Source organism: Ovis canadensis, chromosome 1 (genome assembly GCF_042477335.2).
Source record: "Ovis canadensis isolate MfBH-ARS-UI-01 breed Bighorn chromosome 1, ARS-UI_OviCan_v2, whole genome shotgun sequence".
Taxonomy (NCBI): domain Eukaryota; kingdom Metazoa; phylum Chordata; class Mammalia; order Artiodactyla; family Bovidae; genus Ovis; species Ovis canadensis.
Window position 1 is genome coordinate 91605560 of NC_091245.1, and position 14209 is coordinate 91619768.

Below are 14209 nucleotides of genomic sequence, written 5' to 3' on the forward strand. Positions count from 1 at the left end.
GGAGTACTCAGCAGACACCTCTGTTGGAGATGGAAAGGACCTGACTAGTTTTTGCATGGCCAGTACTTCAGAGGTTTTAGCATTCCACTTTTCATACTTTTCAGTTCTGGTTGCAAAGGATTTCTTTTAGAAGGGGACATTTTCAGCTATTGTCCTTTCTTTTCCTAAAAAATAATATTTTAAGAGCACCAAAGTCATCTCAGTAGCTGAACAAGCCAGCCTGTGAGACAGATTTAGGCCAAAGATGAATGAAGATGGAGAAACTGACTTCATGCAAATACCTATAGACTTTGTGTACCAACAGTAAGGCAGGACTTCAGACTTTTCCTTAGCCGTGCGTACTCTAAGCGTGTGTGCATACTAAGTCGCTTCAGTCATGTCTGACTCTACGATCCTATGGACTGTAGCCCACCAGACTTCTCTGTCGATGGGATTCTCCAGGCAGGAGTACTGGAGTGGGTTGCCATTTCCTTCTCCAGGGGATCTTCCTGACCCAGAGATTGAACCCGCATCTCTTATGTCTCCTGCACTGGCAGGCGGGTTCTTTACCACTAGTGCCACCTGGTAAGTACTCTAAGCAGTTACATTGGAAACTTCCCGATCTATTCAAACAATGTTCAGAAGTTGTCTTTCTACTGGTCTGTTTATCTTTAACTGTTTTGGTGGTGCTGCTATAAATGCCAAGACAATAACAATCTGACTACTTTTATCTCTCCTCACCTCTATAACCCTTCAGGAAGTTCTGTACCAAGATTTGCCAATTTCCTTTTGACCACATTACTCACATAATGAGAAAGGAACAACTGAGGCATCAGAGGTTTTTCTTGCTTGATGCTTTCCCAAGTCTGAACAAACCCCTTTCAGCGTGCCAGGGAGTTGAATGATTTTCTTCTTAGGGGATCTGGAATGAACATTGTTTACAAGTAAAATCTCTTCTAAGAAGGAGAGTTACTGAGATATTAATTTAGAAGGTCACCACTGGGACCCTGTGTGATTCTCCATGTATTTCTGACGTGCTGCCTGTTGTCCCAGCTGGGCGTCAGCTCACGTCACCTGGCACAGGATATAGCCCATGGTGCTTGTGCTGTGCTTAGTTGCTTAGTCGTGTCCAACTCTTTGAGACCCCACCGACTGTAGCCCTCCAGGCTCCTCTGTCCATTGGATTCTCCAGGCAAGACTACTAGAGAGGGTTGCCATGCCCTCCTCCAGGGGATCTTCACAACCCAGGGATCAACCCAAGTCCGTGGTGCTAGCGGTAAAGAATCTCTCTGCCAATGCAGGAGACGCAAGAGATGCAGTTTCGATCCCTGGGTTGGGAAGATACCCTGAAGGAGGAAAATGGCAGTCCACTCCAGTGTCCTTGCCTGAAAACTTCCACGGACAGGAAGAGCCGGGAGGGCTACAGTGCATGGGGCCGCAGAGAGTCAGACATGACTGAGCGACTAAGCACAACAATGAGGAAAATGGTGTAAGTGCTTGATATAATTCAGAGCTCAAGGCACTTGCTTCCACATGGACTTCCTCTTTTTTAGATAAAATCTCCCACTGCATAATCCTAGAAGAGCCAAGGAATGGCACTTACTGTCCATGGGGCATAAATCATGGCCAAGAATAACTTCCAGTCCAAATGAAATTCTATTAAAATGGCTCTGACTTACACCTAGATATAATTCAGAAGTACTAGTAAGGAGCCCATTTTACTGTAGAAATTAAACACAATCACAGTGCCATTTAACAATAGTAAATTATCTTTATTGATGATAATCCACATTCAGCAAGAGCCCAAGTGCCAGATAAATGTAGGCAAAAAAATTCTAGAGAGCATAGGAGGAACACTTGTTCCTTAATGTGAATGCCCCTTATTAAATGGTGAAAGATATTTTCACAAGATTTCCTGAACCTCTGAGAACTCATTTTAAGGCGTAATAACAGTGAAGAGTCTTAATAGTTACTCTCGGAAAGCCTTCAGCATTAAACTAGAGATATAATAGAAGTGCACAGAGTATCTTTCCAAATGTCTTAGAGCAGCTTTGTGCTTTCAGGGTAGGATTTTAACCATAAGCCAAATAATCTTAATGTTAAACACTTAATGTTCTAATTCCACTCAGCTTTTCTAATTAAAAAAAAAAATCTAGAGGCACAAATAAGAGGAATAAATTTTTTTCTAGAAGTAAGTATGATTCATTTTAATGATCAGTCTTTTCACTGTAACTGGATTTCTGACCATTCTAAGTCCTGAACTTGATTTTGAACTGCATTTATTTACAAGATTTCTTGTGGGAGTAAATGCCCCTTCAACTGAACCAAAAATGATCTCACTGTAGCAGTTTCTCAAATACCCAAAAGCATGTTGCAACCTAAACAGCCAATGACAAGAAACATGAGATATTTTCATAAATATCACTGAGGTCAGCAGCCTTTCAATGGGATTGTCAGGATGACAATATAAATTGGAAAAGGTTTCTGGTAAGTGGGGAAAAGCAAATAGCTTTATATGCCATGATCGCAGCTGTGTAAAGAGTATCTGCATGTCAACAAAGAACGGAAGATAATATGAAGATAGTTGCATTTGGATAGATGATCACTCGTGGTTTTTCTGATATATCTTGGAAGTATTTTCTTTGTTATTAGGTTGAATTTTTGATGCTGATGATGCTGATGATAAATCCAATACTAAGAGATATGTTAAATAATTGAAAAACCTGGGAACTTTTTTTCTTCATAGTTATTCCTCATAAAATTGGCCGAGTCATAGAAGGAAGTCCAGCTGATCGCTGTGGGAAGCTGAAAGTTGGAGATCATATCTCTGCAGTGAATGGGCAGTCCATTGTTGAGCTGTCCCATGATAACATTGTTCAGCTGATCAAGGATGCTGGTGTCACTGTCACGCTAACGGTCATTGCTGAAGAAGGTAAGGAGCTGTTACACCTGCCTTCCCCAAACTGATCTGAGGGACATAGAGCCTGCAGAAGTACCAGAGCCCCTGCAGTGATAGAACCATTTATACGTGCTGGAGTCTCATTTTTTGCCTTTTCCATTTAATGAATTTGAAAGGCAGTTTATTATAAAGTTGTCAGTAGCTCAAAAAAAATAACCCAGCTAGCGAGTGGTGGCCATTTATTTACATGCTGGAGGAGCAAGCACCCAGAGTGAAAGACATGGCTAATACTTTTCAGATCTTATTTTCTTAAAATAATGTCTTAAGTCTCTGTTTGAGTGAGAGAAAATCCTCTCAAGAGTTCAAAGAAAGTCACTGTTGATATCGAACCTTTCATGTCAGGCCCATGTCATAGTGTGCCTTGCCTTGCAGGCAGGGTTTCATTCTGGAAACTGCTTTATAAATGCAGGAGCAGGAATATGTAGGAATGGCCAGTAAATAGGGCATAAGATGCACTTAGTGTCTTGCCTTGCTATAAGGCTGCCTTTGATCGTTAAGATTTGTAATTAGGAACCGTTTTGAATAGCAACCAGTTCATGTTCTTTGCTTATGAAGTACAAGGTAACCATTATATAATGCTTACCTCCTTTTATTTTTCCTAAAAACTAACAAGAAGCCAAAAGCAACAAATTTATGAAGTCAGTCTTTCCTGTTAAAATTCCTTATATTGTAATGCATGTTCATGTCCCACTCCATCCTCCCCGCCGGCAGTGATCCTCTAAGCTATCAGTTTTCAGGTTTATAAATTCTTGATTTTTCTTTCTTTTCCCTTCCTCCAGCACCACTAACATACATTTGTCTCTAAGGTGTTACATAAATCTCCCTTCTGTCCGAGATTCTGTAGTGGGATTTCTCTGTGGACGAGTTTGCCTGGCTGCTCTGAAGTCCTCCTCAGTGGAAGCTCCAGTGCTTCCCTACTCTCTGCACAGAAAGCATTTTTTGATTCTGCTCCCAGCCTGCCTTTTAAATTTTCCTCCCGGTTCTTCCCAAATCCTCTCTTTTTTCTAAATCCTCTTTTCTTTTTGCTGAACTGTGTGGCATGTGAGATCTTAATTCCCTGGCCAGGGATCAAACCTGCATGCCTCGCAGTGGAAGTGCAGTCTTAGCCACTGGGCTGTCAGGGGAAGTCCCCAGATCCTCTTTTGAACTGGGCCTCACTGGTCTCCGTGCACACGGGCCTCCCATCCCCCACTGCATTCCTTATCTCTGCAATTCCTTGAGTGCTCTTCTTACATCACTATATCCCAAATAAAAGGGTCTGCTCTTTGAAGACAAAGAAAATATTACCAATGGACTATGATACTCGCTGTCTCCCTCATTGCAGGTGGATTCTTTACCAGCTGAGCCGCCAGGGAAGCCCTGATACTTGCTAGGCACTCAGTAAATTTTTTTTTTGAAAATGGATGAATGAGCAAAATTAAGGATTTTTTCAGTTCTATGCCAATACCTAGTAGAAGCAAGATACACCCAGTAGAAGAAGTAAGGCTTTTGACTGACAGAGTTCACTGACACCTATTAGCTAGTTGGCAGGCCTTAACACATCACTTAACATTTCTAACCTTCAGTCTTTTTTTTCTTCGATGCAATGGGAATAATGATATCTATTTCAAGATCACTGTGAAGATTAAAGGTGAAAATATACATGTCTGCATAAATACCCTAAGGTGCTCATCTAATTGTAGCTGTCATTATTTTACCATATCTTTGCATGGCCTCCTTCCTCATTCTGGTCTCCCCTAAGTCTCACTGCCTGCAGAAATAATAATGTTTAGGAAACACTTACTATGTAGCAGGTATTGTCCTGAATGCTTAACGTCTGCTGACTCTTAATCCTCACACTAATGCTAGGTCGGCACTGTTAATTTCCTATTCTATGGATGAGGGAGCGAGCCACAGAGCCGTCAGAGCCGTCAGAGAGCTAGTGACGGAACAAGTGTCCGCATCAGGCCTTCTCTCCAGAATCTGCGTGCTCATAACTGCTCTGCTTTCCCCTTGTAGTCTCAGGATCTAAAATAAACCTCTTCTGGTCTGCCCCAGGCTTCCTCTCTTCCCTTTCTCAGCTTTACTTCTCTTCATTGTACTTGTCTCTACCTGAGGTTATTGAACTGCGAGTTTCTTTCTTTGTTGTCATCTCCCCTACTAGAAAGTGAAGTCATAAGACTTGGGAGGGATTCTGTCATGGTGGTGGTGGTTTAGTTGCTAAGTCTTACAGAACAGAGAGAGACTCACAGACAGAATACAGACTTATGGCCGTCATGTCCAATTCTTTGCGACGCTATGGACTATAGCCCCGCAGGTTTCACTGTCCATGGGATTTTTCAGGCGAGAATACTGGAATGGGCTGCCATTCCCCTCTCCAGGGGATCTTCCCAACCCAGGGATTGAAACTGGGCATATTCTTTTACTGCTGGGCCACCAGGGAAGACCCAGAGATTTTATCATCAGTTCAGTTCAGTTGCTCAGTTGTGTCTGACTCTTTGTGACCCCATTAATCACAGCACGCCAGGCCTCCCTGTCCATTACCAACTCCCGGAGTTCACTCAGACTCATGTCCATCGAGTCAGTGATGCCATCCAGCCATCTCATCCTCTCGTCCCCTTCTCCTCCTGCTCCCAATCCCTCCCAGCATCAGAGTCTTTTCTAATGAGTCAACTCTTCTCATGAGGTGGCCAAAGTACTGGAGTTTCAGCTTTAGCATCATTCCTTCCAAGAAATCCCAGGGCTGATCTGCTTCAGAATGGACTGGTTGGATCTCCTTGCAGTCCAAGGGACTCTCAAGAGTCTTCTCCAATACCACAGTTCAAAAGCATCAATTCTTCGGCGCTCAGCCTTCTTCACAGTCCAACTCTCACATCCATACATGACTACTGGAAAAACCATAGCCTTGACTAGACGGACCTTAGTTGGCAAAGTAACGTCTCTGCTTTTGAATATACTGTCTAGGTTGGTCATAACTTTTCTTCCAAGGAGTAAGCGTCTTTTAATTTTATGGCTACAGTCACCATCTGCAGTGATTCTGGAGCCCCCCAAAATAAAGTCTGACACTGTTTCCCCATCTGTTTCCCATGAAGTGATGGGACCAGATGCCATGATCTTCGTTTTCTGAATGTTGAGCTTTAGGCCAACTTTTTCACTCTCTACTTTCACTTTCATCAAAAGGCTTTTGAGTTCCTCTTCACTTTCTGCCATAAGGGTGGTGTCATCTGCATATCTGAGGTTATTGATATTTCTCCTGGCAATCTTGATTCCAGCTTGTGCTTCTTCCAGCCCAGCATTTCTCATGATGTACTCTGCATGGAAGTTAAATAAGCAGGGTGACAATATATAGCCTTGACGTACTCCTTTTCCTATTTGGAACCAGTCTGTTGTTCCATGTCCAGTTCTAACTGTTGCTTCCTGACCTGCATACAGATTGTTCAAGAGGCAGGTCAGATGGTCTGGTATTCCCATCTCTTTCAGAATTTTCCACAGTTTATTGTGAAGATTTTATCATAGTTGGTGCTAAATCCCAAGAGCCAGAACTGTGTTAGCCACATAGTTTGTGCTCAATAAAAATTTTTGAATGAAGCTTATTGTTAATATGAATCTGGTAAGATTTATCTTAGTTTCTTTACCATGATCTCTATAGCCTGCTTTTTAGCCTTAAATTTGTTCTGTGACCCACAAAGAAAAGCAGGCGTCAGTGCCGCAGGAAATGACATTTCAGAGTTGTTCTGAGAATGATGTATGTGGTGCATTTATATCACCATGCTTGGCATGCAGTAGTGATAGAAACTGCTAGAAGTAGTGGAATCAGCAGTAGTATAGATCAGTATTTCTCAAACCACATATAGAAGCATCAGTGGTTTTTTCCCAGTTCATCATAGACCAGCATTTTTGTAAAATATAATAAAAAGTAAATAATTAAAATGAGAACATTGTTCTGTCAATTTGTTACAAATTTTTTTAAATTTTTACTCTCAGTATCAGTACACATCTTATTGCTGACTAACAGACCACACTTTAAGTAGCCGAGATAGAGAAAAAAGTGGTCTTTCTACTGCTGAATGATATTAGTTTTTTTTTTTTTTCAAAATTACCCTTTAATGTTGATGGTGTTTTCTCTAAAAGGTTGTCCAAAAGTACTCAGTCATGTTTCTTTTGAAAGTTAATTTGGGATCCCCTGGCAGTGCATCGGTGAGGACTCTGTACTGTCAGTGCCGTGGGCGTGTGCTCAGTGCCTGGTCAGGAACTAAGATCTCACAAGCCTCAACATGCCGCAAAAAAAAAAAGATTAACTTTGACATTCTGGTCCTGATACTTCTAAACCTGTGTACTGGGAAATCTTAAGACTTCTTATGTAATACCAGTCAAAATTTAGGAAAATTAGAAGGGTGGAGATCCATGCTTTAAGGTGTATTTCAAATGTAGGTGTAGGCTCTTAAAATATACAATCACGTTTGACATGTAAAATCACATTTCAGTGATTACACCTTATTCCATTATTCTCTGTAAGTTTTACTAAACTATGGGAACATTCAGAATCTCTTACTAAGAAAAAATAGAAGTGTCCCTTCTGTCCGTAAAATCCCATTCATGGCGTTTGTAAGCGGTCCAGTTTTCTCTTTGTAGTCCATATAAAGTCTATTAACTGCACTAAAGAGTCAGATGCATATCTATAACTCACCAGCTGTTCTTAGAAATCACACATTCAGATCAATACCTCAGAGCTTCGTTCCTTCCCATGTGTTACCTCTCCCCGACTCTCCATAGCCATTCACTATAAATTGATAAAAGACAACTACCTGGAAAGATGGAACTTGTTTCCTTCATCTTCTTTTCCCCCCTTTGCTAGATACAATTCAGTATTTGTGCTTATTTTGCCAAGTTCCCAAGTCAAATGTCATGTATGGTGTAAAACCCTCAAACATACTCAGGACTCCCTCTGGCTTGTGGCATTCCCACGACACTGCCCGCTCTTCCTCACAGCGGCTCCTTCTCATCATCTTAAACTGACTAGACCTGCTTGTTCTTGCTTGAAGAAATATTTAAAATGTATTCTTTTATCGAAGTTGATTTCTGACGTTGTGCCGGTTCTTGTTCGTTTCATTTTTAATGGTGAACCCAAGGCACCAGTTTCCAAGGACGAGGTCAGAACGGTTCTGGTAGTCATTCTGTGTCTTCCGTTTGTTCCTGTTTGTTCTCGCTTGTCCTCATTCTCCACTCTATCTCTCCCACCTTTCCCACTGGCAGTTATGCCAGTGTGTTTTATGTGCCTCTTTTTATGTCTTTTAAAGTACCTGTTTTTGTGTGTGCGCATTTATTTTTGATTTGTATAAATGACACTGTATTATAGATTTTAGGCTGGGTTTTTGTTTCCCCCCCTCAGAACCATGTGCTTTCTTCTCTTTTGTCACTTAATTGTTACAGGATCCAATGAAGGATCTTACATGGCATTTACTTGTTGTATCTTTTTTCTTTTTAAACGAAACATAATTCATGTACTATAAAATTCATTATTTTTAAACTATACCAGTGGTTTTTAGTATTTTCATAAGGTTGTGCAAACGTCACCACCAATTCCAGAACATTTTATCACCCTTTTAAGAAACCACTACTTCTTTCTCTAAGGATTTGCTAGACATTTCATGTAAATGGAATTATATACTATGTGACCTTTTGTGTCTGGCTTGTTTCACCTAGCAAAATGTCTTCATGGTTCATCTGGGTTGTATGTAGCATGCCCGTTCTGGGCTTCCCTATGGTTCAGACAGTAAAGAATCTGCCTGCAGCGCAGGAGACATGGGTTCAATCCCTGGATCAGGAGGATTCCCTGGAGAAGGAAATGGCTGCCCACTCAGGATTCTTGCCTGGAGAATCCCATGGACAGAGGAGCCTGGCAGGCTAGAGTCCATGGGGTTGCAAAGAGTTGGACATGACTCAGTGACTAACATACACACCCATGTCCTTTTTATGACTAAAGAATAATATCCCATTATGTGTATATACATTTTGCTTATTTATTCATTATTTGATAGACACTTGGGTTTTTTCCTATTGTGAAAAATGCTGCTGTGAATGATGGCGTACAGGATTTTGTACAGATATATGTTTTCATTTTTCTTGGGTATATACCTAGGTGTAGAATTGTTAGGTCATATAGTAACTCATCCTTAGCCTTTTGAGGAACTACCAACCTGTTTTCCCCAAAACCTGCATTGTTTTGTAATCCTACCAGTAATGTATGAAGCTTCCAATTTCTCCACATCCTCACCATTTTCTTGTGTGTGTGTGTGTGTGTGTGTAAGCCATTCTAGTGAGTGTGAAGTAGTAGTAGTAGTAGTAGTAGTAGTAGTATTGATTTGTATTTCCCCAGTGACTAATGAGATTGTCTTTTCATGTGCTGTTGGTCACTTACATATCTTTCTTCAGAGAAATGTCTATTCAAATTCTTTGCTCATTTTTAATTGGGTTGTTTCTTTTATTGTTGAATTATGAGGCTTATATTCTGATTTTAGATCCTTATATGTGGTTTGCAAGTCTCTTCTCCCATTTTGTGGCTTATCTTTTCACTTTCTTGATATTGTCTGCGGATGCACAGAAGTTTAACGTTGATGTAGTCTAAATTCATTGATCTTTTCTCTGGTCGCTTGTTCTTTTGTTATCAGAGCATTATGTGCCTTCAGGATGTATCCAGGTTGCTGGGTAAACATTTCGATTGCTTTCAACTGCTTGACCACTTTCCATACTGTCTGTTTACCACTCATTACTTGCCTACCCCCCAATAGACAGCCACATCCACATTGTCTCCGGCTCCGCATTATCACCAGCTATCCTCATACACTTTCATATGTCTATTTTATAAAACTGTGTGAGAATTTATTTGACTGAAGTTGATCAAAGAAATTGCTGACTTTGACCAGGTACTGCACTATCAGCTTATCTTCTGTAACTGCGGCATCTGCGTTTCCACCAACAGAACACTGAGGGCTCCTTATCTTCACAGCCCTTCCTCCAATACTTGGCCTTATCCAGCTTTCAAGTTGGCTAGGGTAGAGTATGGAGAGTGTTACTTCATTGGTAGATAATTGGCATTTCTCTGCTTACCCATGAATTTGAGCATCTGTTTTTCTTCTTGTGGATTGCCTCTTCAGAATCTTTACTTATTTTTCTTGTGGAGTTGCTGTCTTTTTCTTGTTGGCATGTAGAGATTCCTTATGAATTAGATGGGCATTAGCCAACTTTAGTTTTAGAAAGTACAAATCCCTTTTCCAGTCATCTGTATGTTAACGTTAACTATGGCTCCCTTTATTATACAGATTCTTAATTTAGATGTCACCAAATCAGTCAATTTCTACTTCATGGCTTATGCTTTTGAAGTTTTGCTTAAAATAAGGTATTGCTCCGCACCCCATAGCACAGAGACTTTCTCTTACATTATCATCTATTAGATTCCTAATTTTGCATTTAGGTCTTTAATCCATCTGGAGCCTAACTTTATATATAGTTTTAGGAAGGATCCAGTTTTATTTTTCATTCTTAGAGTGAGCCAGTTTTTCTAGTGCCAGCTATTAGACAGTAGTACTTCCTCATTGATTTGTGGAGCCATCTCTTCTGTATGTTAACTTCCTCTTTAAACGTGCTCTCTATCCTATTCTGCTGGTTTATTATTATCTATATGTATATTATATATATATAATTTTAATATATAATTTTTAAGAATTTGTGTGTACATATACATACATACATATAAGAACCTCTCCTAAGGTTCTTCTACACACACACACACACACACACACACACGTGCGGGCACATATACACATAAGAACCTTCTCTCATAAGGTTCTTATTTATTCTTGGTAAAATGATTGCCAGTATATTATGATGTTTGTTGCTATAGTTTTAACTGTGGAATTTTGTGTTTATCCACCTGAGAAGCCCTCTGAATACACTTCTTCTTAAGTAGGTACATGTAGAAACTCTAGAAAAAGTTTAATTCTCATTGAGGTAAAGATGTTCTTAACCCATTGCTTTACTATTTGAAGAATTTTCAGATAAAATTCAGTGAAAACATAGGCCTGTTTGATACCGTGGAATAAATATTTAACTTTGAGAAGTAGAATATCTTTTACACATATATTGGAGATGTTATATAGGATGGTTTGAAGGACTAAAAATTAAAAGAAATATTAATGATAGAAAGTTTATTTAATCTTGAAGAGGATAGCAAAAAACAACATGTAAGAGTAAGCATCAATTTGTGGTGCTTTTTGCCTAGAAGTGATGTCTCTTATCCTTAGGAGAAGGTAGAGGAAAATTTGAAATTGATCAGAATTTATACTGTCCTGCTCTGAAGTTACATACCCATTCCTCTAGCAAGATAGTGAAGCCAAAAAAATTAGAAACTTGGACTAATTAATACAGAGGTACAGTTATCTTTCAGTCATCTCACTGATAGATGTAATATTTCCCAGCAGATTCTATCGCCTCGATAGTAGCCATGAATTTACGATGACAAAATTCAACTCTATAATAGTACTCAAGTTTAGAGACAGGTAACTAGAAATTGACATACCCAGTAAGCAAAGGGTGAAAGGACTTCTGGACTTTTTAATGGACACAGGAAAATGTGAATGAGGGTGATTCCTGCAGTCATGGAGTCCACAGTCTAGCAGAGGAGACAGGTTTTTGACCCAACTCTGACATAATGTGGTAACTGCTACGAAAAGTGGGCATAGGGAGCCAGGTAAGATTTCACAGAGGACATGACATTTTTGAACAGGTGATGAACTGGGAAGCCAGGAGTGCCAGGTGACAGGTTTGGATAGTACCTTAGGAGCAATAAACGTCGCCGTAGGTCCCCAAGCGAGGCCGTGGCGTTTTTCAGTGTCTGTGCCGGGACTGGAGTCCAGGAGGCAGAATAAAGATGAGACTGGGGGCTGAGGAGGCCAGTGTAATTTGTTAAGGTAATTAGGGAAATTAAATTCATGACAGTGAATAAACGCACAACAGACAAGTTTCCAGGTCACACCCCTGCCAAAAATTAAAATTAAAAGAATTCATGTTCCACTCTCCCTGGATCATTTCACTTTAAAGAGAAAAGACAACCCTCTGGATGAGTGCTGCAAAGTTGGGCCTCCACCTGTACATCTGGTACATGGTGTTGAAACGCATGTAGACACACAAGCCCAGCAGGCAGAGTCAGAGCATCAGAAACCCTCCCGGGCTGCCACAGTTTAGCCAGATACCATCACTGTCCTCCCACCACTATTTATACTCTGGCCTGTGTTTTCAGAGTGCTTTCAGTTACAAGAAGTTCTTAAATAAGAATAAATTATTTATCTATGTTTTTAGTCCCAAGAACTTTGAAGAGAAACAACTTAATCCAAGCCATAAAAGAGCAGCGCACTTAGTGACCCTGAAGCCCCAGTTTTCTCTGTAGAAACTGCTTCCTAACCATTCATATTCCTTGTCTTCCACATCAGCCTTTCTGCTTTCATTATATTCTGAGATTCAGATTTTATCAGTTTCTACAGATTCTGACCTAAAAATGGCCCCTACATGGGACATTTTTGCTGAAGTTAGGTCAGTATTTCAGAGTGTGCATCTTGAGAGAAACAGAGCCCACATCATTTTGACGATTATGATGATAGCCATATGATCATTTTAATAGAAGCATTTTTATAGTAATATACCAGGCGCTGATCTAGCATATAGTAACTTAATAACCCTATGAGGTAGCTGTAATTCCTTTTTATAGATGAGATGATTAGAAGCACAGAGAAGTTAATGTGTTCAAGAACACACAGCTAGCAAATGATGGGATCTGGCTTAAACCCCATCAGTCTTGCTCTAAAGTTCGTGGTCTTGATCATTAATCTGTGTTCTCTTAAAAATTCCTGTTACTTTTGACTGCATTGAGTCTTCACTGTGTTGTGCAGGCTTTCTCTAGTTGCTACAAGCAAGGGCTACTCTCCAGTTGCGGTGCCCGGCTTCTCATTGCTGTGGCTTCTGTTGTCGAAGAGCACAGGCTTCTGGGTGCACAGGCTTCAGTAATAGTGGTACAAGGGGCTCAGCTGCCCCGCGGCATCTCAGACCAGGGGTCAAACCCTTGTCCTCTGCATTGGGAGGTGGGTTCTTACCCACTGAGCCACCAGGGAAGTCTTTTTCTCTCTGATACTTTAGCCTATGAATTGAAATTTTGGTGCGATAAAACATTAGAAAGTTTCAGCTTTAAAAATGCAAGTTGAACAACCTGAAGAGTGTCTTTTAACTGTCATCTCCCATGAATTGGCATCTAATTCTAGATGCAAGCAGTTACTCAGCTTAGTTATGAAATCTGTTAAGGAACAACAGGAGTTCTGGAGCTGTTGAGGATACAGAAACAAATGTTTCTTTTTTCCATTTCATTTGTGCTCTGACAAAACAGAATCAGTAAAATCTTTATAAACATTTGTCAACACTCAGGATGATTTTCTAAGTTTGTCTCTGACTCTAGAGTCAGGTGAAATGACTACTGCTATATTGAAGCTGCAGGTTAAGGATATGTGTGTGGTTTCCAGACTGGCCTCTGTGTTCCAACATTCTTAAGACCTGTCTTTGTCACCTAGGGCAGTTTACCAGTTATGAGCAGTGTGCCTGGGAAACCCATAAATTGGTTACAAGTTCCTGGAGCTCCATCCTCTCAATAATAATGACGGACTGTGTTCACTTCTGTTTTCATGTTGGGTGGAAAGGCGACCAAAACAATGGTGAAAGAGGGAAAGCGGGTGCAGTAAGAATGATTCCGGTTTTCTCCATAAACATCCATCAGAAGCCACAGGGGAAAAGACATAACATTTCAGTTGCAGACAACAGTCCCTACCGTTGGGAACTTGTTATTGTCTCACTTTCATAGATCTTCTTGGCCTCCACATTTTTATGTACAAATTCTTATTTCTCTCATTTTTGCCTTTGAACAGAGCATCTTGGTCCACCATCAGGAACAAACTCCGCCAGGCAAAGCCCAGCCCTGCAGCACAGGCCTATGGGACAGTCACAGGCCAACCACATACCTGGGGACAGGTAGGGCTGGTCTTCTCAGGTTATGGTTTTTTTCTCTCCTTGTCTCCCCACTTTTCATTACCTGCCCATGCACCCCAATCTCCACAGAGTTATGCAGAAGCCAGCCAGTAAGGTCAAGACGAGACCTCCATCCTCCAATCCCTCTGTCCCTTCCTCCCTCTTCCCAGCCTTGGCCCGGGGTGCAGGGTAAGCATCCATTCTGCTGACAAGTGGGGATTAGAATGTGTG

At 40.7% G+C, this 14209-nt stretch overlaps 1 protein-coding gene across 2 annotated transcripts in view; it reads left to right on the forward strand.

Moving 5' to 3' along the window:
- The window catches only part of MAGI3 (membrane associated guanylate kinase, WW and PDZ domain containing 3), a 241871-nt gene that overhangs the window by 215371 nt on the left and 12291 nt on the right, over positions 1–14209 (forward strand). For both annotated transcript variants that reach the window (XM_069600979.1, XM_069600968.1), the window contains exons 16-17: positions 2726–2911; positions 13879–13981. In XM_069600979.1, coding sequence (XP_069457080.1) covers positions 2726–2911; positions 13879–13981 — 289 coding nt within the window. The remainder of the gene's footprint in view (positions 1–2725; positions 2912–13878; positions 13982–14209) is intronic.